Genomic DNA, 25119 nt, shown 5'->3' with positions numbered 1-25119 from the left:
CATGTAAACACTGATAAACTTTACCGCGTGCCGTACTCCGAATAATTTTTCCATCCATAGACGTCTGTACTCTGAGTCTGACTCACTGAGACATTCTACTGCCAGTACAGTACTGGACTCGCAACATAATGATTCTACCACAAGCTAGTCAGTGTAGGCCTAACGCTACTGTAACGTGGTTAAACGTAGATACAAATATTGTACCTGTGCTGTAGAGCACTGCGGTCAGTACGTAGAGGTAGATCTATCATCTAGGATCATCTACAGAAAAAAGTGTACCGGTACTCTATGCAGCATTATCATGAAATAGTCCACCAGGGCACCACTCCATTCACCACCATTCATTTCGTCATAGCCGGTGATAGACAGAAAGATCTGTCTGTCCGGAGGACTCTTTTATATTTTGCCATTAACGCTGTCCTCCGTATACGGAGGGGATCCGTGAAGCCGGACGCAGTCTCTGCGGAACATTCCCCGACGGACAGATACAGACCGATCTTTCGGTCAAAGCCGGTGACTGCTCTCAACCCCCATAGACTTTGCACATAGTGAAGACGCACATGAAGAACAAGAGGGGACCGGTATCACGATTTGGCCCTCTATGCTCTAGAAGTAAAACAAAAACTGACTTTAAGGATTGAGAGAATGCAGCAATAGTAAGAACACATCAATAAAAGTGTGAGGAAAATTGGACAATCTGTTACTCTATCTTTCAGTATGCCCTACATTGGGTCATTGTATGTGCTACTAAATTTTTTTTTTTTTTTTTTTTTTTAACATTTTTTTTTCACCACTTGCCCAGTCGGGCAAGCAGATTTTCAAATTTTCGCAGAACACTTGTCCGAACACGACTTGCCTGAATATAAAGTCCAAAGATACAAAAAATGATAGACTCTATAGAATTATAAAATCACATGCAAAGATAGTCAAGAGCTTGATAAAGCACACATTGGTTCGCACGCTTTAAGTATGTTGGAGTAAACTTGGTTCGATCGAGTGTTAGTGCATGTATTCCATTGGGACTTCTACACCTACCTTTTGAACAGATTTTCCTTTTTTCCTCAAACGTTCACTGATGTGTCCTGCTGATATTATTGCAGCTACATTCACTCAGTCCGCATGTATGAAGGTAAATTTTTCCTTTATATTCTCTAATCAGACTTTTCTCAGTATTGCTTGTACAAATGTATTTCTTTTATTTTTGAAAAATATTGTGTACCTACAATGTAGAAGCTGTATAGACCTCTACCTCGTAACAGTCCATAAATAAAGTTTCAAGATTGGGGGAAAAAAAGTAGTTCATATTTCAGACCAAAATCCGACCATGTGCAATGAGTCTAGATGTAAATGTTGCTTTTCTTTTACATTTTCCAACACTTTTTATATAGTACAAACATTGCATATTGATCATATTACTGGCTATGGTCTTTTGCTGTGGGTACATTTAAGGAAAAAGCAGTAAATATTTGCCAAAAAAAAAAGAAAAAACAGTACACAGGATCTCATTCAGTAGTTTATCAGAGGGCTGCTCAGCAGACATCACAGCAAAAACAGATCTCTACAAGTCACCATGTAATGGTGTATACGTGTAAAATCAAGTACAAATCAAGCTGCAGTCTAATTTGGCACAGGGGCATCTTGTGGCAAGGTTGTAAGATCATCCATATGGCACACTCATAGCACTTTATTAGCAGCAATAGCTATTCCTGTATTGTGTCAAATGTCATGCTAGCGTCCAGACAAACATCTGCTACCTACAAACTACTGTACATTACAGTGCAAATCTACAGTTTATGATATATTTGGGGTGACTTTGTTCAGGTAGGGTTATAAATAATGAAACTGCAGAGACTTGTTTTTTTCCTACCCTCTACTGACATGCAAACTCTCTAATGAAAAATAATCAGTCACAATACATGTGCAACATACCATCCATTTTGATAACCGTTATAGAAAGCAGCTATCTTTTCTAATTTCCTCATTTTCTCATTTCCACTGATCCATGTGTTGTTTAAAAAGTACCTATTGTACAGTTGTAGGCTCTATGAGGTTTTGAAATGCTTCAGATTTCACTAAATTTGGTCTTTACACAGAGAAGAAGCTCTCACAAATGCAATGATTTTAATAGTTTGAAAAAGAGCAGTTCGCTATATCAAACTGGCCCACTTGACAATGCTATTTTGCATGTATCCAGGACACTTCTAATGTAAGCAGTAAGACTCATTTGAAGGTACAGATAAAAACCTCCACTGCCTGTTTACTTACTGCAAGGAGGTACTAGGCAAAGCAAGCACCTCCTTACTTACTGTAATTATTATGCATGCAAGCATGGCATTTCAGTGCAGATTGTTGTATTGTTTTTAACTTACAACTACTAAACCTATAGGCTGAGAATAGAAAATGTCAGGTGAATTTCACAAGGTTGATGTAACTTTCAACATGAACATTGAGATTGGGGATTTATATTATTCTAATAGTGTGAACAGCAATGAAGATGGAGCAATCATAGAATATGTTAGAGAAAGTGACAGGAGCATGAATGACAGTGTCAGAGGTGCTACAGTTGATGGCCAGCCAAGATCTTACCAGCATGAATCCCAGCTGCGGCTGGTGGAAGCTGGCAACCTTGGCCCAGATTCAAGAGGCGAGCCAGTTATCTAAATACTTCAAATAGAAAATACTTTATCTTTTGACAAGAAAAGTTAGCTTGCTTTTCAAACCAGTAGAAATGCTCCAAGACACAAGCACAAACTGCCCACTGTAAACTCGGTCTTTAATGTGATGAGTCTGGGTTTATCCTAGCTCTTACTCTTACTGAGCTACAATGTACACTGTTGTATGACTATGTTGACTATACAACTCAGATGATATAATTTCACCTTCATGATGAACTGTGCTGTTTTGAATGATGATATCAGCAGTCAAAGCCGATGTGGAGCTTTTCCAATATCCAGTTTGGCTCAAATGTTCTGAAATGATCTGATACATGTTTGGAAATACACTTGTACGGTACATTCTGAAAGTATGGTGCCATCTACTAAAGGCTCAGTTCAGCTCAGCTTATACAAGTTTATGTAATACCGGTAGTCAAGATTTTGAACACTGCACTGCCAATGACGCATTTATAAGTACATATTGTACAACTAAATGCCCTCTATCTACTAGTACTTGACATGATTACAAGTAGTCCTATTATCCAATGCTGACAACGATCAAAAAGAATTTAGAAATGATCACTTTTGCCAACAAAAAAAAAACAAGCAAAACATCAAATTGATTGATAAAAAATGATTCTCAAGATAATATGCACTCCTTGAAAAATTATGCAAAAGTTTCTGGAATTTAAGGATGTGCATAAGATGAGAGATTTTGTAGATCATGAAGAGACAGCATCACAGCGAAACAACATGGTTTCCAATGTTTGCAATATGGTGCATCCAGTTTATGATGGGATCATGTAACTACAAGATATATGTAACATTCGTCCAGTTTCATTAATCCTTGGCTAATTCTTCTCCTAGGTACACATACTTTTAATAAATGTGTACATATGATAATTCAGGATCTCATTCTGGTAATCTCTTGAAAGTGGCAAGACAAGTTGTGTACTTGTATTACTGGTATTCATTTATGCTAATATTTGTAGATGTTATGAATGGTATGTTGGTTCTGTGTATTCTTTGATTTTGAACAATAGCATGAATCTTTCAGACACATGTCTGACTTGCTGCTATTCTAATCTTTCCCTGTTAAAAGCGTGTGTTATTTTATTTTATTTTATTTTTTGGTGACAATTTGTATTCATTTTTTACATTATATTTATTCCTTTTGTCAGCAACCTTTGCCAAACTTTGGCCTCCTGTTTGACATCGACGGAGTCCTGGTGAGGGGCAAGAATGTTCTCCCAGAGGCCCTTGAGGCTTTCCAGCTCCTCTGCGATAGCAAAGGAGCGGTCAGAGTGCCAACGGTCTTCGTCACCAATGCTGGGAACTCGTTGCGGGAGCAGAAAGCGAAGCAGTTGACGGACATACTCAATGTGAAGGTAGGTATTGACTGTAGGGAGCATACATGTACTAAACATTCCATTGCCCAAGAGGTCAGTATAATGTAGTAAGTTTGTATCAAAGTAACCCAAACATACTGTAAAAGTGGATATTTTCGCGCGACTAACTTCACGGTTGGCCTTGTCAGAAGACTTTCGCGTGTTTTTAATTCTGCGGAATCAAGACATTAAGTACTGGAACATGTGGCATGCAAAAATATTCGCGTGCTTTTATTTTCGCGCTTGCTTCTCGTTGCTCAAAATGCGCGAAAATTTCAACACCGCGAAAATTTCCACTTTTACAGTATTGCCCTCAATGAGGTTATGCCAGATATGGAATTTGTAGGCAAAGTAACGTATTTAAGTATTGGGGGGGGGGGGTATACGTGTGAATATCTAGCAGTATTAAATCAAAGTGTGCACCATCTTGTGAGTGTGTGTGTGTATAGTTCGTTATGCGAAATTATAGAAATCAAAAAAAGATTATTGAAAAAAAAAATTTGTGTGATATCAAAACTCAAATTTGATTAACAATTTCAGCTGATGAAAAATATCTTCTATGATATCCTGTACACTCCTTTGTAAGAAACTGCTACACAAAAGTTAGTTTGTGTAGCAGTGGTATAAAAATGCATAGCTCATTGCGATGCGATACCAGGAAAATTATTCCCTGGGTCTTATCAAATTTTTTGGCTACAGATGGAATTAAGTGGTTTTGATGGTACAGCTATTTGTAAAAAAAAAAAAAAAAAGAAAAATATCAGTACATATGGTACATGCATTTTTTTCGTGAACAGTCTTTCAACATGCATTGTACAATTGTACATATACAAAATATACTGTGCAGGTGATGGTCAAATTTAGATTGCATTGGAATATGTAAATTTGTAACCAATATTCACGCGACATGTGCATTCATGTAGTTTATATGATGCAAATACAAGTGCCACAAGCAGTTGACATGCTAGACCACAAGTAGTAACAGTATGTTTGGAATGATAACAGTTAACACTAATGACAAACTGTGGCCTACTGCTGGTACATTGTGTCAGTGTGACCACTTCACATCAACTTCCCAAGGCACACAATTGGGATATTGCCATCAGTACTATAGATATCTGATGTGCGAACAGCGCTTCACCCTCGCGTATCAGGACAACTCCCCCTTCCCCCATATATACACGTAGGATAAGAGATGTTTTCCTGATTTTTACTTTGAGGCTAAGTGTATTAATGCCTCTGCGATATTTTCATGTGATGTCAAATTTGCGATTCCCGAAATTCACAAAAATTGAACCATCGGGAAAACTAGAAAAGCACGTAGAGAGCTCAGATCTCTGCCAAGCAGCTCATTTCCACCCATACATGTCCAGTTTCCCAAAGCCTGTTGATACATCATCAGCTTGTAGCTGAGCGGCACCTCTCCCGAATAGATCACATACTTTAGTGTGCGTATGCACGTTTATACAGTGTACTTCAAATATGCACTTCAGTGTACATTGTACGTATACTTCATATACGCGCAGCTTGAACTCCCAAGTTCATTGACCCTGTCTGCAAACAAGAACAAAATCCAAATCCTCCAAAAATCCGTAAAAATTCTCGGCTGTTCTTTGTGTCATTATCAAATTTTCTTGTAAGTTTCATTCAATTGTGTCACAACTTTTTGAGTTGTATTTTGCATGTCCCAGACAAGCAAATAAACCAATGCTGATCGATGAAATCATAACTTCCTGTCCTTGGCGGAGGTAATAACAGTTTTTGCAGTATATAGACAGACAGACAGATAGAGTGACAGACAAGAGAGAATATGGAGCAGTATGGATACAATGTGTGAGGTCACTGTAACCCGCATGTCCTCATCTGTAGGAAGGCAGACACTGAACGTCTACACGGAATCTCTACCCCCCCCCCCCCCCCCCCCCATCATACTGTGCATGTGGGCAGACATGTGCCTGCTGCCATGTGAGTCAAATGACAGGCAGCGGGGTGTTAGAGTTAACAGGGGGGAGGGGGTTGGGGGATGGGGGGTGGGGAATGACAAATGCCCCATTTATTGTTTCCTTTCATATTCTGTATGGTTTTTGAAGAAAAGATGCGGGCCAGTTCACAGCTGTTGTGGCTTCCAGTCTATAGCAAAGCATTTACACCCCGTAGAGCTATTAAAATTGTTCTCAGGTTTATCAATAGATATGATTTTCCCAGTTTTAAGGTACATGTAGGGCCTACATAGAAAGCACAGGGATTTTTCTTTTCTTTCCATTTTCATATCTCAATACCCATGAATGTCAAATTCATCACTTTTGAAATATTGCTCGCTTGAAGCAGAATTGTAATGGCCGAGTAATTCCTGTGATATTTCTTTTTTTTTATATTCACCATATGAAGTGATTAGGCATAATATATGATTTACATACGGCACTATTTGTACCGATGTAGTCTGCCTATAAAAATGATGACGAATATGAGAGAGGAAGATGCAGTTCGGGAAATTCTGTGAAGGAGAGGTTGATTTTAGAGCTCCAGGATACATTTTTGATAAACAAGCTTTCATATGATAATTGATATTGGATTCTAAAGCACTGATAATGCATTTATGTACTGTATACCACAGTCCACAAACAACAATGTTCTTTCATGAGCGAGAAGGAGAGAAAGAGAATATTCTTTTATGAGAGAGAAAGAGAAGAATTTCATATTGTGCGAGTTGTCTTACCCTCACATATGATTGTTCACCTCAAGAGATCAACTCAGCTTCGAGTGTCAATGTTGACAAAAATTGCTCTTAAGGCAACGCTGCACACTGCACACTGGTCCGACGGTCCAGGACCAGTAAAAATCACTGTGGGACCAGTAACTTTTTCAGCAATAGACCAGTAAAAAATAATTGATAAAAAAAAAAATGGGTACTAGTAGCTACTGTAACTGATCTGACAGACAGGTCGGACTGGTAGAAAAAATGGGTTAGTGTGCAACAGTGGCTCAGATACAAACATACCCCATGCAATTAACAAAACCATACATGTACTGTGTACACCAATTATTTTGTGAGGTTTTTATTTTTGCAAAATTTACAAAGAGCAAGAATCTGTGCTATTTGTTAATTTGAAAAGACACAAAAATATTAACTCTGATTCCAACATGAATGTGACGTGCACAAACGCATTTCTCTGTTCAGTAACTGTACTCCACAATCATGAATTTAACCAGTAGCAAAATTGTTGAGGAGTCCTGATTCACAGAAAATTAGACTCACCATATGTATTGCGTATACATGTACTTTGTGGTACCAGTGATGGAATAATGTAAGACATGCATTATAGAAATACATTTTTGTCCTTTTTTGTGGGTTACATAGCATTATTGAAGTTCTTTCATTGTAATTTGCAAGTCAATAGTTTGTGGTAAATGATAGATATTTTGTACACGACTGTACATACCAACTCTCATGTTCTTGTCAAAATTTCAGCAAACCGATGTTACAGTCATGGATCTTTGTCTTTTCTGATGAGAGAGAAACCATTGTAACATGTCCCCGCATTGCTAACATTGTCTGTGATTTATTTTCACTTTAACCATTTCTTTCACAACCTGTGTCAAACAGCATTTGATTGTCAGATCGGGGGGGGGGGGGGGGGGGGGATGATGTTTTCATAAACGAACTGCTTTTTTCACAAACAGGAAGAATTATTGTAGGATATACTGTATGTTGTCATAACCAAGCTCCTTCACACATAAACTTAGTGCTTTCCCAAGGAATTATAAAGTGGTTGCCTATGTGATTAGGGTGTCTATACAAACTGTATAGTGTGTTTAGTTTTACTAGATGTACATGTTGTACATAGCAAAAGAAAAATTTGTAGATTGTATCAAATTTTAGAATACTAAATGATGATTGTGTGGGTGATGTATGGTGTTTATAAATTTGTATGTGTGACAGTGTATGTATGTGTGTGCCTTTGTACAGAGGTACATTGTACCTCCCTGTCTTGTCCTTGTGAACTCCCCTAATTAAAAGGCCATTTCAAAGAATTTACATGTACACACATCAGTGGATGTCCTCAGTTGCTATAAAAAGTTCTGCAGGCCAGCAAGACTGGAGTTCGCTAGGTGTTCACAATATGAGGCATGATTGAATTGAGTATTTGTTCAGTGTGTGAGGTGAGCAGTTTTGTGTCACTTGTCTGTCTGGTTTAATTGAGTCTGCTACAAAGATGAGGGGGAATCAACTTCTTTATATTCCCTTGTCTGAAATGGAGGGGGTGGGGGAGGGCAGGGCCTGAAAGATCTCTCTCTGATAGGGCTTATGAATAGTACACCTGTGCAGTACAATATTATACATATTCAGTTTTATTGGGCGTCTTATGAAGAAGTACACGTGTAGCCCAGTTAGTGTTACCTTGTAGTAATGTTACCCTAGATACTTATGGCAGGGCTCGTGTATGAAAATGTATGTGTATGAAAACACAATCACAAGAGAAATTTTAATGTGTAGTCTGAGTTGTATCAATATATGGAAAGCTGATTTGTCTATGAATTGATTTTTTTTTTAATGATAGTGACAACCTGATAATGTATTGTAATATCATTGCTATAGGTTAAACACTGTAATTCTGTGTGCTCATGTTACAATTTATTAATTAGACATGTAACATTCCTTCACACAAAATCATTTGATGTACGTATAGATGGCCCTTACACAGAGTACAGCATACAACTGTAACACTTTCTGTATTTGAAAAAAAAAATTGTCGGTTAGCAATAGCATACTCAAGAGTCAAGGAACCCTTCCAAGTGTCTGAGGAAAATGTATGTAAATACGCTGTAACTCTGTCCATATTACGATGTATGCCTCCCGTAAACATCAATATTTTTGCATTATTTATTTTTTCACGCTGAGCTGCTGAAAAACATTCGTGGGTTCTTGAATTTACTATGCACAATTGTCAACCCATTAAAAATGTGCAGTGAAACTTGTGAAGATATTATTGCAGGTTTTAGGATTTGTGCAATTGTAGCCAGAAGAAGTGCGAAATATGCAAAGATTACCGGTAATGCACTGCGAAAATGTGTGCATTTGCAGTATCAGACTGTGAATTCACTACCATGTTGTCATTCCCCACTCCCTAAGATCTAAACTGTGATTTTGATCTCGTCACTTGAGACAAAATTGCCTATATCGTAAGTTGACCAGTTATAACCATTGATGACATCATATCTGTTGACCGCTTGCTCTCTTATCTTCCTTTCACTTTCAGATTGTGCCAGACCAGGTGGTGATGTCACACAGTCCCCTGAGAATTTTACCGCAGTTCCACGAGAAGCATGTTTTGGTTTCTGGCCAGGGACCTGTGGTGGAAATTGCAAACATGTATCCTTGCTGTTTCCTGTCACTTTGAAACATTCTTGTGATATTAGAGTGAAATGGCAAATCTGTGCAATATTATGCAATCCGTGCATGCTCTGTTATGCACTGTATGTGATTATAAAGCGACAACTATACGAGTGCTACTGTGTTTCAATGAGGCCACACACTGAGGTAAAATAGAAGTGCATGAGGGACAATTTAGTATTCCGAGTTCTATAGTCCAGTACTTGTACTGGTGCAGAAATAGAACAGCAAAATGCAGCAAATTTATGATAGACCCCTTGATCTACTAGATGCATTTACCGTAGGTCTAGGCCACACCAGATCTTCTACTGATTTCATTTAGATCTAAGATGCAAAAGCTTCTTCCTGTTGATAAAACCATACAACTTTGTTCTCTCTGTAATTGATAGCATTAAAGAAGTTTTCTTGATGATTCCCAAACAATAGCAATTATAAACAAATGACTCATGTACTATTTATTAACAGGGGATTCCCTCATGCCAAAATCACCAGTAAAGGGCACAACCATGCCCTATGCCGAAATTTTCACGGGATCATGTGATGTAGCCTAACCAATCACAATCAGTGCATATACTTTACCTGTATACTGTAGAACATGATATATTCGCGGCATGAAATTTTCGCAAATTGGAGCCGACAGCCTTTGTCGTGGCATGAAATTTTCGCGAATGCACGCGAACATTTCTCGTTTTACAGTAACACTTTTACAATTAAACATGAATGCAAGGAGACCTTGCGCATTCATCATTGATGCAACGTATAAGACATACAAGTTTGTACAGTGTAAAATATGGACGTCTTTTCAGGTGTGTGTGATATGATTTCAAGAAAATAAATCAATCTCAACGCGTAAGCTTTCAATCTTGCATAATTAATGACACATACACTATAACAGCTACTTATTAAAGGCATATATGCCGAAGCACTTTCATAATTATGATTCTCACCTTCAGAACTACATTTGGAGATGCTGACACATTATAGACATTTTCATGGGTGTGCAACACAGGATGTGGTGGTTATATGTGATGGCCATGTCACTTGACTCTCATGTATCAAAAAATCATTACTGAACTGTCATGACTCCACAGCATCACTGTCAGCTGGGCTCTCCCACAATGCAACACCAAACTTCAGACTTCCTGTCTGAACAAAGCAGCAGACAGGCAAATACATACATGTAGCTTTATAACCCAAATCCAAAGTGCCAGAATGACGAGAACATGGTTGAAGGCCATGTCATGTAGAAAGGCTGCAAACTGATCCACGTTGTCAGGACTGATGTTTAAAAAGGTCAAAAGTTTTGCATCTTGTGGCTAGCAGGACCCCATGAGAGTTTTATTATTTTCATTTTTTTTTTTTTTTAAGTGGTGGACCTTATGCATATTTCCTCATTCTATACACTTTGTTGATTAGGAACTAGAATACAGTCAGCAAGTACTCTGTATGTAAATGATGCAGTTGGAAAATGTATTGGCTACATTTTGTAGAAATCATTGATTGTTAGAATGTGGATACATCACAAACGTATTCTTGTTCCTTTCACAAAAAGAGATGAAATTTATGCAAATCTGCCAGCACTTTGACTGCTAAGTGGGTAGTTTTGGTGGTATTAGATAGCAAAAATTGTGATGGTGTCACTTGGCTAGACCAAGCAAGTGGCTCCCCTCTCTCACAGTCCATTAGATGTAAATGGGATTAGTGTAATTTTATAACAAAGTCATAAGATTCAAGCAAACTCATTAGAAAAGATGGCGCACTGTATACTTGGAAAATTTTTTCTTTATATTGCCGCTAATCGATTTTAGTACATGTTATTGGAGAATGAAATCATTTCATATGCAAGCTCTGGTGAACATACTCAGTGTTCCAGTGCATAAGAGGTGCTGTTGTGGTGCTATTATTATTAAGTTAGTATTATTAGATTATTGAGGTGTGTATGTGTGTGTGTATTTGTTTAAACGGCCATGGCCTTTAAGTTTTTACAGTACAAGTGTATGATGTATTGTGTACTTCATTTGTGCAACATTCAATTTGAATGACCTCTTCTACTACAATCTGTGATTCAAACAAAACAAAGACTAGATTAGAAAGTGAAATAAGAATATGAACATTAAGGATGGAAAGTATTCACTCGCTTTTTTTCCATACTCCCAGTGGATACCCTGACATAAAAAAGCAAACACAATGGTTCTGTTTATACATGTAGTATGTCAACCATTACCAGTTCTGTCAAATGCTTTGTGAGATGTTTCAGTTGGAAGCAGTGTTGATACACTGTCATTAAAAATCAAACAGTACCGTATGTTCAATTGTAATCAAAGTTTTTGTTAAATCCATGTATCGTCATCGCTGGATAAAAAAGACTCACATTTTGAGATGCCCCAATAGTAAGACAATATGAAGAGAATATAGAAAGTACAAGAACAATGTTTCTTCAAATTCTACTTTGCCCCAATCCAATTTAAAGAAAAATTCATTCCAGGGTATAGATTCAAGGAATGCGGAAATATTAGTAGAAGGCATCAGTGCATTTTAGGGAAAAATCAAACAACATGTTCAATTACATTGAACATTCATGAAGTTTTTGTTAAATCCATGTAGCGTCATCACTTGATAAAAAGACTGACATTTTGAGATGCCCCAAAGACAATATGAAGAGAATATAGAAAGTACAAGAACAATGTTTCTTCAAATCCTGCTTTGTCCCAATTCCATTTTTAAAAAGAAAAATTAATTTCATATAGATTCAATGAATGCAGAAATATTAGTAGAAGGCATTAGTGCATTTTAGGGGAAAAAATCAAACAGCACGTTCAATTGTATTGAAAGTTCCTGAAGTCTTTGTTAAATCCATTTGTCATCACTCCTGGACAAAAAGACTTTGAGATTTTGAGATGCCCTAGTAGTAGGACAAAAAGAGAATGTAGAGAGAATATTCCATTTTTTCGGGCATAATGAAAGAGCAGTGCATTGACTTATCTCCTTCAGAATTCTAGAGAAATGATATTTTCCCTTAAACTGTAATCATTATTTTTACCAGTGAGTGAGTAGAGGATATTGGTACTTTTCTCAAGGAATGGCATGTTGTAGAATTCTTTGAAAACGTGTTCCTACAACATTTTGCTTCTGACATCACACCTCTTTTCTCATGAACATCAGTTTCTGACTAAAGGTTAAAAGTTGCTTTTTTCCTTGCCATAATAACCCACCCTGTCAAATCCTTGGGGTTGGGGAATTAGGTGAGGGGGGGGGGGGGGGGAGGGGATCTACAAAGAACAAAAAAGTAGGTAGAGAAAGAAGGAGAGAATGATAAGAAAGATTTTATTTCTTTATTGTAAGTTGTGCTGGTGCCCTCATTGATTCAGGGGCACAGGATATCACCTGTTATAACTGACATGCCTTGCTGGCGCAGCCCCTCACATATAATCCCCACTTTTGCAGTCTGGCTGGCCAATCAAAGGTTGTCATTAAAGGCATAATTTGTCACTTCTACTTCACTTGGCTTAATCGGGGAGTTCATGTCATATATGCTGTTTATATAGAGAAAGAGAAACAAATGCTGCCAATTATATAAGAAATACATGTATATAAGCAGTAATTATGACAATATTGTAATGACATCATTTGTGTAGCGATATCAAAAACTCTTGTCAAGAACTTTTTTTTTTTTTGTGGGGGGGGGGGGGGGGGGGGGAGAACTGTGTGCTTAAGTAATAATGAGGGTTACTGTCTCAGAAACCACTCATGAAATTTGCCAATGATGCCATAATTGCCACATCTATATCATTAACATGTAAAATGCTGCATACGTGGCATAAATCGTATATATGTACATTATGTGTGATGCTGAATTTATTTTCATGAATTTTGCAAGTCAATTGATGTTTGTAAAATTAACAACTTTGCAAAAGTAGTGCCTCCAGTAACACAAACACACTGGATGTTGGCTCTAGGGTGGGAAATCCCCAAGATCTTCCTCTGAAAGGGGGTGATAACTATTTCTCATTCCTTCACTATGGTTGGTTCGTGGTTGCAAAATCTGTCTTACAAGTCCAAGTTTGCAAAGTATATATGTCATGATGCAATGACCCCAGGATTGTGCTCCCAGCTGAACATTCAACTTCAATTCTCTTAGTAGGTTGAGGCAGCTATGTCACAGACCATGTACAATTTACCTGTGTCAGTTCATGATACTCAACAAGCTCATGATTTGCTCTTGTTCAAGACTTCTCTTATTGTTTTCCCTGCGAAATTTCTATGAAGAATAGAGAAAACAAATGGGCAAAAATGACAAAAATCAGGGCTAGCTAGTGAAAGATATGATGTTGCCCTTGTTAAGTTTTCATGGGTTTCTCTTCATGTGTGTGATCCTTCCTCCTAAAATTGTGAGGCACTAAAATGCAATATGTCTTCCCTCCACCTCTAGCCTTCCCTGGCAATTTCTTTTCCCATTTTTCTTCTGACGTGATGTTATCATGCTGCTGTGTAACAAGAGAATGCACCCATCTATGAATATTGATATATGATGAAACTACACAAAGTGCATGCGGAATATTGGCCATTTGGGTCTGCTTCCTTAACCTAAGGGATTTCCCCCACCCCATTAACAGGCTTGGCTTTACAAAGGTGACAACAATAGAGGAGGTGCGGGACCTTTACCCCCACCTTGACTGCGTCAGCCACAAGCGCAGGAGACCATCATCTAGTGTAAGTTGCCTCCTCAGTTATGTAAATTTGTAAAATGTTTCCTCCTTCCTTCTTCCCCTCCTCCTCCTCCTCCTCCTCCTCCTACTTGTTCTTCCTCTTCTCCTTTCCCTCTGTCTTCGTAATCTTCTTGAATATCTTTTTCTCCTCCATGGTATTAAACTTTCTAACACAAGAAATGGATTTCGTCGAGGAGTGTTCTTTCCAAGTGGTAGATCACACCTATGGTTGTTATTGACTATCATCTAAAAGTGTCTTCTCATGTATTAAATATCAGATAATGTACATAGTACATGTACGTATATAAGAGCCATTGTGCAGGCAGTTGACTTGAATAAGCGAGTTCGTAATTAGCTCATGTGCACATAGGTACAAATGACAGTCTTTCTTTTTTCTCAGTTGGTTAGGCACTTTACTCACTTTCAAAGCGACAGTGTGCATTTATAAGCTTGCTTGACGTGCAATATAAGAATTTATGGGCTTTGAGTTCAGTCAAAGAATTAACTTGCGCAGAGCAGGTGACAAGATTGGTCTGCCAGTTAACATGTGGGGAAGCATATAATTCATTGTTTTGCATTGAATGTATAAATAAACTTTTTGTACTGATATATTGTCAAATACCAACTGTTGGATGGATCGTCTGGCAAGTATGATTTATAAGGATTATATATACAATCATTATACCACAGATACTTATAGAAGTGAAGTTACAATCCACATGGCAGTTGGTACAAATTGACCTATTTCTGCTCATACACATGTATGCAAAGCAGAATTACAAACTGGCCTATACCCTATCCATTTTCAGTAGTGCTAATTACTGTTTCCTTTCACCAGTGTTATAAATTGTTGACACTTTTACCAACCCTTCCAGCTGTCGGCAGAGAAGCTGCTACCACGGATCGAGGCAGTGGTGCTGTTTGGCGAGCCAGTCAGGTGGGAGACCAACCTGCAGCTCATTCTGGACGTCCTGATGACCGATGGTCAGCTGGAGAAAAAGCCTATGGCCGTACCTCGCCCCCACATTCCAATCCTCGGCTGTAACATGGACCTGCTTTGGATGGCTGAGGCTCACTTGCCAAGGTTACGACCTCTTCCTTGTTTTGTACATTTGATTTTTCACTCATTTACATATTCATGCAGTATCATTTCCAAAATGATGGCAGTTGTGCCCATTGGAATGCTACAGAGATACCAGTTAACATTGCAGTGTATGGACAACTTGGAATAGCCAGGTTGACCATTGAATCATGACTCTGCAACACATACATATGACTAGTACATCTTTGATAGCCTTATGTTTGCTTATTTGTCTGTTTCTTCCTGTACTAAATTCCAGGTATTTAAGCTTTTCTGGAAGGAACTTTTTCGTGATGTTAGTTTAGTTTTGGACATAGTTGATTCTTCCATGTCTTGATTAAAAAAAAAGCCAACAAACAAACGAACAAAAGAGAAGCAAAATTGTATAGGATCTACAAAAGAAATAATGAATTCCATTTAAACCATCATGAAGGTGTCCAGAGCAAACTGTTTTTGTATGCCCCTGAGACAGGTTACACAAATTAGCCTAGATTCATACAGTCATAGCTTTCGCAATTAATGATCGGGGGGGGGGGGGGGGGGGGGGGGCGATGGGGATGCAATTTCTTTTCCGGTGCCAATGGCCATCTTGAGATAAAATGTATTGGACCTACTCTAGATGGATCTGACCTTGACAGAGATCAGGGCTAAAATACTTTGGATTGCATGGTGACAATTTTTTCTGTCACTCTGTAGAATGGTCACACTCGTTTGCTTGTAAGGAATTCTGCCTTCATAGAGCATTGAATCAATGGGTGGAGGCGGGAATCCAGCCTTTTGACAGCACCAATAGAATACATCTAAATTGTTTTGTTAAATAGAACCATAGATTCTAAAGAGATAGGAAGAGACAGTGGTCAGTCAACCATGCCGTTTCTGTCATGGCAGAGCAGACACACCCTATTATGACAAAGGAGTCCCAACAGTATTTAATCTTTTTTGTTTGCTATCCTGCCGACAAATGGATTCCATGAAGCTGGTAGCATTGTAACCATCCTATCAAATATGTCAAAATTGGAGATGTTTTTTATATGCAGCTAGTGTAAATATTGTCGGTGTCAAGAACATTTCACCCATGTCGGACACGCCTCAATGAAAGCATATATATGGGTAATTCCGTGAAGTTGGGGCACAAAGTGTTACATTTTAGCATAACTCAATACTAATTATGCTATACATTTATTGTTTATAGGCTTTACATTTGTATTGAGACCGTACATTTTCCTGGAAATTTTGTGCCATTCAGACTCAATTTTGATGAAGTTATCTTTAAAAAATGTAGCGGTGTCCTGTAGCATCGTGACGTGTCCATGTAGCATCGTGATAGTTCAACTCTGGTCCTAAAAGACAAATTAATGCAATTAGCTTGACCAAAATTTGATATAATATGCATAATTACTAGATTAGTCAGATAGCTAAATATCTTAACTTTCATATCCACAGTTTTACTTTTACAAGAAAATTACACAATTTGTCACTATGCTACGCGGTGTCCACCAAATGTAACAAAAAAGGACACCGCGTAGCATCGTGATACATTTTGTAATTTTCTTTTAAAATTAAACTGTGTACAGGAAATTTGAGATATTTTGCTATCTGACTAATCTAGTAAATATGCATATTGCATCAAATTTTGGTCAAGCTAATTGCCATAATTTGTCTCTTAGGACCAAATTTTAAAATATCACGATGCTACATGGACACGTCCCGATGCTACAGGACACCGTTACATATTGTTTAATAACTTCATCATAATTGAGTCTGAATGGCACAAAATTTCCAGGAAAATGTGTGGCCTCAATGCAAATGTAAAGCCTACAAACAATAAATGTATAGCATCATTAATATTGAGTTATGCTGAAATGTATTTTTCAAATATCACGATGCTACATGGACACTGCCCCAACTTCATGGAATTACCCATATACATTTCAAGTTTGGTGGGAGATGTTTGTCTATTTAAGTATTTTTCATTTATTTGATAGTTGTTAGTGTATGCTCTGTATATACATGCATTTATGAATGCATTTCGTGTGCATGAATACATGCATATTTATTTTAAGTATATATCTATTTATACATTTGTTCCTTTACTTATTCATTTATCGAAATGCAGAAGATATTGTGGAGCTTAAAATACGGCTATTAAAGGACCAGTCAGTTTAGTATTGATGTACACACAACTGTACTTCTGCTCTTTTTTATATATATTCCCTCTACAAGTACCACCTTGTTGCTTCTGTCAATTTCATGTGATATACACTTGTCGAGGGGGGGGGGGGACAACGGGTTAATGCACTGTGCTCCTTGTAATTGCGTTTATCCTGATTCTTCACTCTTTGTATGAATTTCTACCATTGCATAGCTTCCGCACAGGTTTTTTTCCTTTCTTTTTTTTAAAGTCATCTTCAGTTAATAGTCAGCAAGCAGCCAAAGATATTGGTTTTATTTTGTTTCTGTCCTTTTTTGTTGGAATGCTGTAAATGGGAAATATTTTAGCAATTTTGAGCCTATGCTTGGTTTTTTTTTTTTTTTTTTGAGACATTCAGGTATACATGCAAAAGTATTCTCAACCCTGAAATCAATGATAAGTTCATTGAAATTGCTGCAGTGTGAAAAATAAACTTTTTCACATTTACAGCCCATGCCTGGGTTAAATTTTGTCAGTGTTTTTCTTTTTTTAGTCATGGAATGAGTAGTGAAGGACATTGAGGTTCATTATGCAACCATGAACAAATATTGATGACTGTCTCAATCTCTGCTTTCAGGTTGGGCCATGGATCCTTCTTGTTGTGTCTGGAAGCACTTTACAAGGTATGTGCACATCTACACTTGTAAATGTTATTCTGTATTATTCTGTATCTGCAAGTTGTCCATTAACCCACTGAGGACAAGCTGATTTTGCTACAACACGAATATCCCATAGACAACCTGCCCAAGTATACTTGGGACTAGGCTTCAACGGGTTAATGACCTGTCATAGCCTACCTTCAACAGTACCAACTAGGCACATCATACCCTGTACATTGTAGGTCACGCCTACTCCAGACAAGAACAATGTACAACATTATTGCCCGGGGCCACTAAAAATTGATGTCGGGCCACCAAATTTTCAAAACTGTTATTTTTTGGTGGCCCGTTCAGGCAGATGTAATTCAAAGTTCATTTTTGTATTTCCAATTAATTGGGCCACTGAAATTTCAAATTCAAAGATTTCAGTGGCCCAAGTGGGCCATCATAGACAAAAATTTAGTGTTGAACTGTGTACATAATATTGGTATGTGTGTGTGTGTGTTTGTGTGTGTGTGTGTGTGTGTGTGTGTGTGTGTGTGTGTGTTTGTTTGTTCTTTGAAGGTACTGTTGATACATCAGTGTAGCCCTGTAGACTTTGCTCCTAAGTAAACATGTGAGGTTGCCTCCCCTGTAACACCCCCTCTTTTTAAACAAGACGATTGACCTCCTTTATCCAGTAAAGGTCATTTGATGTGACTTTGAGTGTGATATAAGATCCGTAATGTCAGTGTAGTAGCTATGTCCTATTCACCTCTACCCCAATGTGCAGCTGTCAGAGGAGTTTAGGTCCTCACTGGATTATACATTAATGATTATGCTATCCCCATTCATTACCTCTGCCAAGGAAGGAGGTTATGTTTTCATCAGCGTTGGTTTGTCTGTGTGCAGAATAACTCAAAAAGTTGTGAATGGATTTTAATGAAACATACAGGAAAAAATTGATAATGACACAAGCAACAGATGATTAAATTTAGGTAGTGATCCGGGAATTTCTATAAATTGTTGAAGAACTTTTGATCTTTTTTCAGACCAGGGTCAATGAACTTGGGAGTTCAAGCTGCGTGTATTTGAGGTTTGCATGCGCGCTGTGGCAAAGCGCCGCATAGCAGGAAGCTGATTACGTAGATAAAAGGCTTCTGTATCAAGATATTAGCCAATTTCCAGCATATGTGTATGGTTGAAATGAACTTCTTGGTGGAGGTCTGCACTCTCCGAGTGCTTCTCTAGTTCACCATGATATCTTTGTCGCAGAAGTAGATTGTGTGTGTGTTTGTGTTTTTATATGTATGTGTGATCTTTTTGTTTCTTTGTTTATATTCTTTGATAGCTCTTGTTTGGTGGTAAAGTGACCAGAGGATGTAAGTGATTAAAAGTACCATATCAAGGATGAGAAATTGGTTGCCTCATCTTTCAACTATTCCAACATACCATAATTTCTATGTGTATAGGGCAGGCACTCCAACTCTTGTGCTTTCAGTGGGAGATCACCTGCGGGAAGATCTCCTGCAGGAAGATGATCCTTAACTTACCATAGCTTCTTACCATCTGCCTTTCCCACAAATGCAGAAAATCACAGGCCAGGACCTGCGCTACACAGTACTAACAGGCAAGCCAAGTCAGATCACCTACCACTACGCCGAGCACGTCCTCAAGCAGCAGGCCCGGACCATGGGTATCCAGCGGCCGGTTAGGACGCTCTACGCCATCGGGTGAGGGCAGCAGTACAGCAGTCATGAAATCATGGTTGTTCGACCCTTAGTATGTTTTGTTTGCCAATTGACACATACTAGAGCGCTTTCTCCACCAAATTGGAAAAAATTAGCCAGTTAGACTAAGTGCTTGGACATGTAAAGGGTGAAAGAAATGAATGAGTGACCATTCAATTCCCTCCTCATAGCACTGGTCCCTAAGATTGAAGAGCGAGTGCTCAGGAATTTTTAAAAGGGAACTCTTCTCTTATGTTTTTAAATTGACATGATAAGAAGAGTGAAGTCAAGTAAATAAAACAGGAAGAACTCTTGGTTAAATTAGACTAAAAAAGAGAAATGTTCAAGCAGTGCCATAAGTTTCAATCACATATTTGCCAAATGAAAAGAGGCAATGGAGAGGCAATTGCCTTGCAACAGTCCTGTCATGTTATATGAGAAAATTTAATGAAAGAACGCTTTTGTCAATGATACCTGGAAGTGTCCTACCCACACTATTCAAACTGACCTTGTTTTCCAGATAGGTACTTGGCAAATGTGCAAGAATAATATTTGTTGGGCCGTGAGGAACAGCTGTGGTGGTGCATTATTGTTTCGTCCGCAGGGGAATTGATAGGATCAATCTACAACGTACCTGGATGAATTTTGAACGGCTTTCAGGAATGTTCTGACTGCTATATTGAGTTGCCAAGTGAAAGGGACACTCCTCTCCAGTTTCAAAATTGACTTTGAAAAAAAAACAACAAAAAACTGAGAAATTTAATTAAAACCAGAGAAGTAAAAAAAATGTTACTGTGAAAATTTAATTAATATCAGACAAGTTGTGAAATTTTAAAAGTTTCACAACATTTCACAAAACAGTGAGCTTGGGCACAGTCATACATATGCGACTAAGGTGAGCTTAGTGTGGTATGTCATTGCCTCATGACTCTTCCAATGTTGTGTGCGTGAAAACGTTGGTCAGTCCATGAATAAGAAAATGTTATTCCTTCTGTGAAAAGAAGTATTACTTCCAAATCAATGTGACTTTAAGATGATTTACTTCAGAGGATGTAGTTTCTTTTTTTTTCCTGAAATTATTTCAGAAGGACAAATTTGAAGTAAAGAGTTGTATGCAAGCCAGTGGGAGGCTTCTTAGGGCATGACATCCTCATCTCAACAGATTTACTTATAGATGTATTTGTCACCAATTATTCCTGACATGGCGAAAATAACTTACACATTCTATGTATTAATTTCTGTCCAGTTTTATTGAACATGTTGCTGTTCGGTTTGTGTAAGTCAATCACATTAAATGTGGAGTGGAGTTTTAGTCATGCAGAAATGTTTGATGCTTTTTGAAATGAATAAAACACAAAGCAAACAAACAAACAGACACCTGTAGCGACGTGGCGTTTTACCATAATCTGGACTACCTTCTGTGTTTTTCCTTGCAGGGATAACCCCATGACGGACATCTACGGTGCTAACCTGTACAACCACTACCTCACCTACATGAATATGAGCAGGGTCAAGAAGAGTGTAAGCCTGGGCAGCTCCACCACGGACCCCGGAGACAAGTACCGGCCGTCCCTCTGCGGCACAGTCCAGCACCAGGGGGACGAGGAGGCAGCGGCCGCGGTGGACCTCAACTCCGACTGGAATGACATCATCGCCGAAGAGGGGGCCGAGAGTATCGAGTCGGTGCTGGTCTGCACCGGTGTCCACTCCAAGGCCGTGAACGTGGAGCAGATCGAGCGGGAGTCGGAGGTGGCACTCGATCACGGTCACAGGGACTTTAAGTTCAACGAGGACTTGTGCCGCCCCACCATCGAGGTCAACGACGTCCTCGAGGCGATCAAGCGCATCTTTGAGCTCGAGAAATTCTCGTGACACCACCCCTTCTTAGTTTCCGTAATTTATTTTCCTTATTTTTTCTCTCTTATCTTTTTGGAGGGGAGGGGTTGGGGTTGGGGATGGTCCCTATAGATGTCATGTACACCAATGCTTGTCCAAATGTATGGTTTTTGCTTAAGCACTTGTGGGCTTTCAATTGTGGTGTGTTTTTGAGATTGGAGAGCTGTAAATGGCAGATTGTTTTTTTTTCCATTTTCATTCTTTTATTACTTTTTGTTGTTTTTCTTTTACTACTTAGTTGCTCATTTCTGACACCCCTTCTCATGTGTGTGCCTCTTTCTGTATATTTACTCTCAACGCCCTTTTGTTTCACTCTTTCTCCTACCTCCCTCCCTCTCTCTCTCTTGCCACTCAATTGGGTTTCTGTTTGTTTGTTTGTTTGTTTGTGTGTCTGTGGATGTTAATCATCTTTTACAGTCACATCTTCTTTTCTTCTCTTCTTTTCAGTCTATCTATTTTCTCCCTTATATGCCGAAGTAGAGATCTTATTGTGCTCGTTCGTGCAATTGTCCAAACACACAATGTAGAGTACACTGCCTGCTGGCCACACGTTTACGTAAGCTGCTGAAGGAAGGTAGGTGTTCATGAATTATTCATGATTCCTCTCCCTGTGCAATGCCTTGCAGTGTGTGATGACCGGGTGGGGGTGCACACTTGCCAGTTGTTCAGCCTCGCATCCATAGCTTGTAACAACAGTCACTGATGACGGTGACGTTAATTCCATGGGTGCTCCTCGTATCCCCATGTAGCGAATAGAGTGTGCATGAAGCATGCGGAGAGCATGTTACTCTTTTGGGGAAAAATAAAAAACAACAACCAAACAAAATGTGCATGCAAGAAAATATGGACTTACAATGTATTGCAGATAAGCCTTTCCAGATATCATTACCATAACTGGACTTACTAGGGTGTCTGCATTACCCATCCTCTTCAGCGTAACATGCATATTTCATGTTGTTGATGGTCTAGACAAGTATTCAAGTCTGTAATTAGATTTAGACAGGTTGGATATTATTTGATGTGAGTACATAAGTTTTTGATGTCTGTTGATGAGAGACTAGATCCATTATCATTGGTTAGACATCAATCTTAGATGCACCCAATTTGAACTACTTATTACTGTTTTCTACACCCCCTTGTAAAAGTAAATGGGAATTTGTTTATTTTCCCAGTTATCATGTCCATGATTTTTTTTTTTTTCAAATTAGGAAATGTATTCATTTAAAAAGTCCTGTTTTTTTTTTTTTTTTTTTTTTTTTTCTGATACAGTGTTGTTGAACTGGTAGTGCCTGGAATATCAAAGAAGGAATTTAGGGAGAAAGTGGAATTTCTTGCCATACCATGTGTGGCCAGTTTTTTATACCACAGCACAAACCATCACAGAAATTCAGTATTCGTAAACATAAAAGTAGGCCATGCTTTGTGGTTTACATCGCCTTCACACATATTTCTCTCATTAGTGGCATTGCCATTCTTGTTCGCTGCTAAGACAGTGGGTTCCATTGCTACAGTGGACTCCCATTATATCGAAGTCCTCGGGACTGGCAGTTTTCTTTCGTAATATCGAAATTTTGTTATAACTGAACAAATAAACAATAAAAAACATAAAGCCGATAATTTAGCGGCCTGGATTTTTATTTTGTTGTAATCGGAATTTTGTATAACCGTGTTCGTTAAAATGGGAGTGCACTGTACTTTGGGTAGTAGATGACTCATTGCCCCTGCTCTGTTCGGAGTGCAGTAGACATTTGTGTTAAAGGGATCGTATAGTTTTGGTTGAGACCTAACTTCAGGTTTCTAACAATTTTTGGTGAAATGATAAGAAACCTCTTATGAAATATGAAAGAGCAAGTAATTCCAAGAGGAATCAAGCATTTATTTGATGAAAATTGGTTTTAAACTGGCTGAGATATCCAAAGATAGAGCAATCGCTTTGTTTCACTTTGTTTTTGGATGTCTCAGCCATTCCAAAACCGATTTTCATCAAATTAACTTTCAATTCTTCTTTATAATGGTATGCCCTGTACTATTTCATAAGTGGTTTCTTGATATCTCACCAAAAAAAAAAAAAAATGTTAAAATCCCAATCCTCATCTCCACCACTTACTATACCATCCCTTTAAAGACAGACTGTGCCCACAAGATCCCACCTGTTCTAGACTGCATATTGGGAGTTTTAAATTCACTCAGCCAAAGATATTTTGTAGAGATTGGCTGTAAACGAAAATCAGAGATGCATCTCTGTTCACACTGGAGAGGATATTTTCTCTTATACTGAGAACATTATGCCCAGTGTGAATGCGTCATTGAAACTATGATGTTGGCGATGAAAGTGTAAGCATTCACTAATAGTACGATATATTAAAGCTATCTGCCTGACGTAGCAATCTCATTACAGGAGCTAGATGGGTTGTCAAAGATGCAGGGTGCGTAGTTTTGCCATCATTTCTATTGCAACATTATTGAAAAGGAAAGCAGCAAGCCTGAGATTACACCATAGAATTGCTGATACAGCATCTTACCACCCTTTGTTTTCATGGTAATTGAGTAGAGACAAATGATGTGGCATGTGATTTTCTTTTTGTAGTAACCATCAGGTAGAAGCCGTGCTTTGAATTGATCATGTGCCGCTCAAGCTTTTGTCGTGGGTGGAGCTTTCTTTAAGAATGCAAACTCTCATAAAAGTAAGCCTCAAGTATTAAATGGTGAAGACATCCCTTGGTGAGTCATTGTTATATTTATGTAAAAACAGAGGCTTCTCTTTCGTTGTTTTGCTTCTTACCCCCCGTCCCCCCCTTTTATTTTTTCTTTGGAAAAGTGGTTTGCCTGACCTTTCAAGCACTCTAGACAGCCTGGTGAAGTCATGATTCTATTTAGAGCTACAGGGGGTGGCATACCTGGTACTTCACGAGGCTTTTTTTTTTTGGCATTCAATCTCGTCATGCAGTCTCATTTCTGCATCAGACACAAGCTTTCTGTTGCTTACCAGTGAACATCTTTTACCTGTTAAGACTGCGTCACTGCTGACGTAAAAGCAGTTACCCATACAGATAAAGGAGTTCATTTGTTGTGAGCAGCAACTTGCCACAATTCTAGCCACCATGACAACTACCATCAGAAATTTGGGAAGAAAATTTTGCTCTTGGCAGGGTATTCACTTTTCAGGTAAATGTCGGATGTAGCCCCGTATGGAGTAGACATACGTTTGTTTCCCGTAATTATGGGCATTGCAAGGGACATTTCACAAAGCACAACACCAGTTCAACTATTACTAACGTACAATAACTGAAGCCATCATTGCAACCATTCTTGAAACCGTTGCCAGTGTTTCAGCAAACAGGGTCTCCCACCGAGGGGGGAATCTCTCAGGCTTATTAAATAATGCAATAGCGCAAAGTCTGTTGTGTTTGTAGAGCAAAGGAAGGTACAATGTATGGGGAGAGATGCCAGAGCCAGTTTTTCCCCCATCATGCTCAGATGACATGTAGTTTATCAATGCTTTA

General features: G+C 38.5%; 1 protein-coding gene across 1 annotated transcript; it reads left to right on the top strand.

The window, feature by feature from the left end:
* The first annotated feature begins 2535 nt into the window (after window positions 1-2535).
* LOC139732548 (haloacid dehalogenase-like hydrolase domain-containing 5) lies at window positions 2536-21592 on the top strand. The gene is made up of 8 exons (XM_071643403.1): window positions 2536-2648; window positions 3757-4042; window positions 9301-9413; window positions 14048-14144; window positions 15016-15224; window positions 17990-18035; window positions 19581-19723; window positions 21157-21592. The coding sequence occupies exons 1-8, from the start codon at window positions 2536-2538 to the stop codon at window positions 21590-21592; spliced, it is 1443 nt and encodes a 480-aa protein (XP_071499504.1).
* Window positions 21593-25119: the final 3527 nt, after the last annotated feature.

The sequence above is a fragment of the Diadema antillarum genome, unplaced genomic scaffold (genome assembly GCF_040938485.1).
Source record: "Diadema antillarum isolate AM-2024a unplaced genomic scaffold, OU_Dant_1.0 seq00000432_RagTag, whole genome shotgun sequence".
In the NCBI taxonomy this organism is placed as follows: Eukaryota; Metazoa; Echinodermata; class Echinoidea; order Diadematoida; family Diadematidae; genus Diadema; species Diadema antillarum.
The sequence above is the reverse complement of the archived record's forward strand: the minus strand, read 5'-3'. Positions and strand labels throughout refer to the sequence as shown.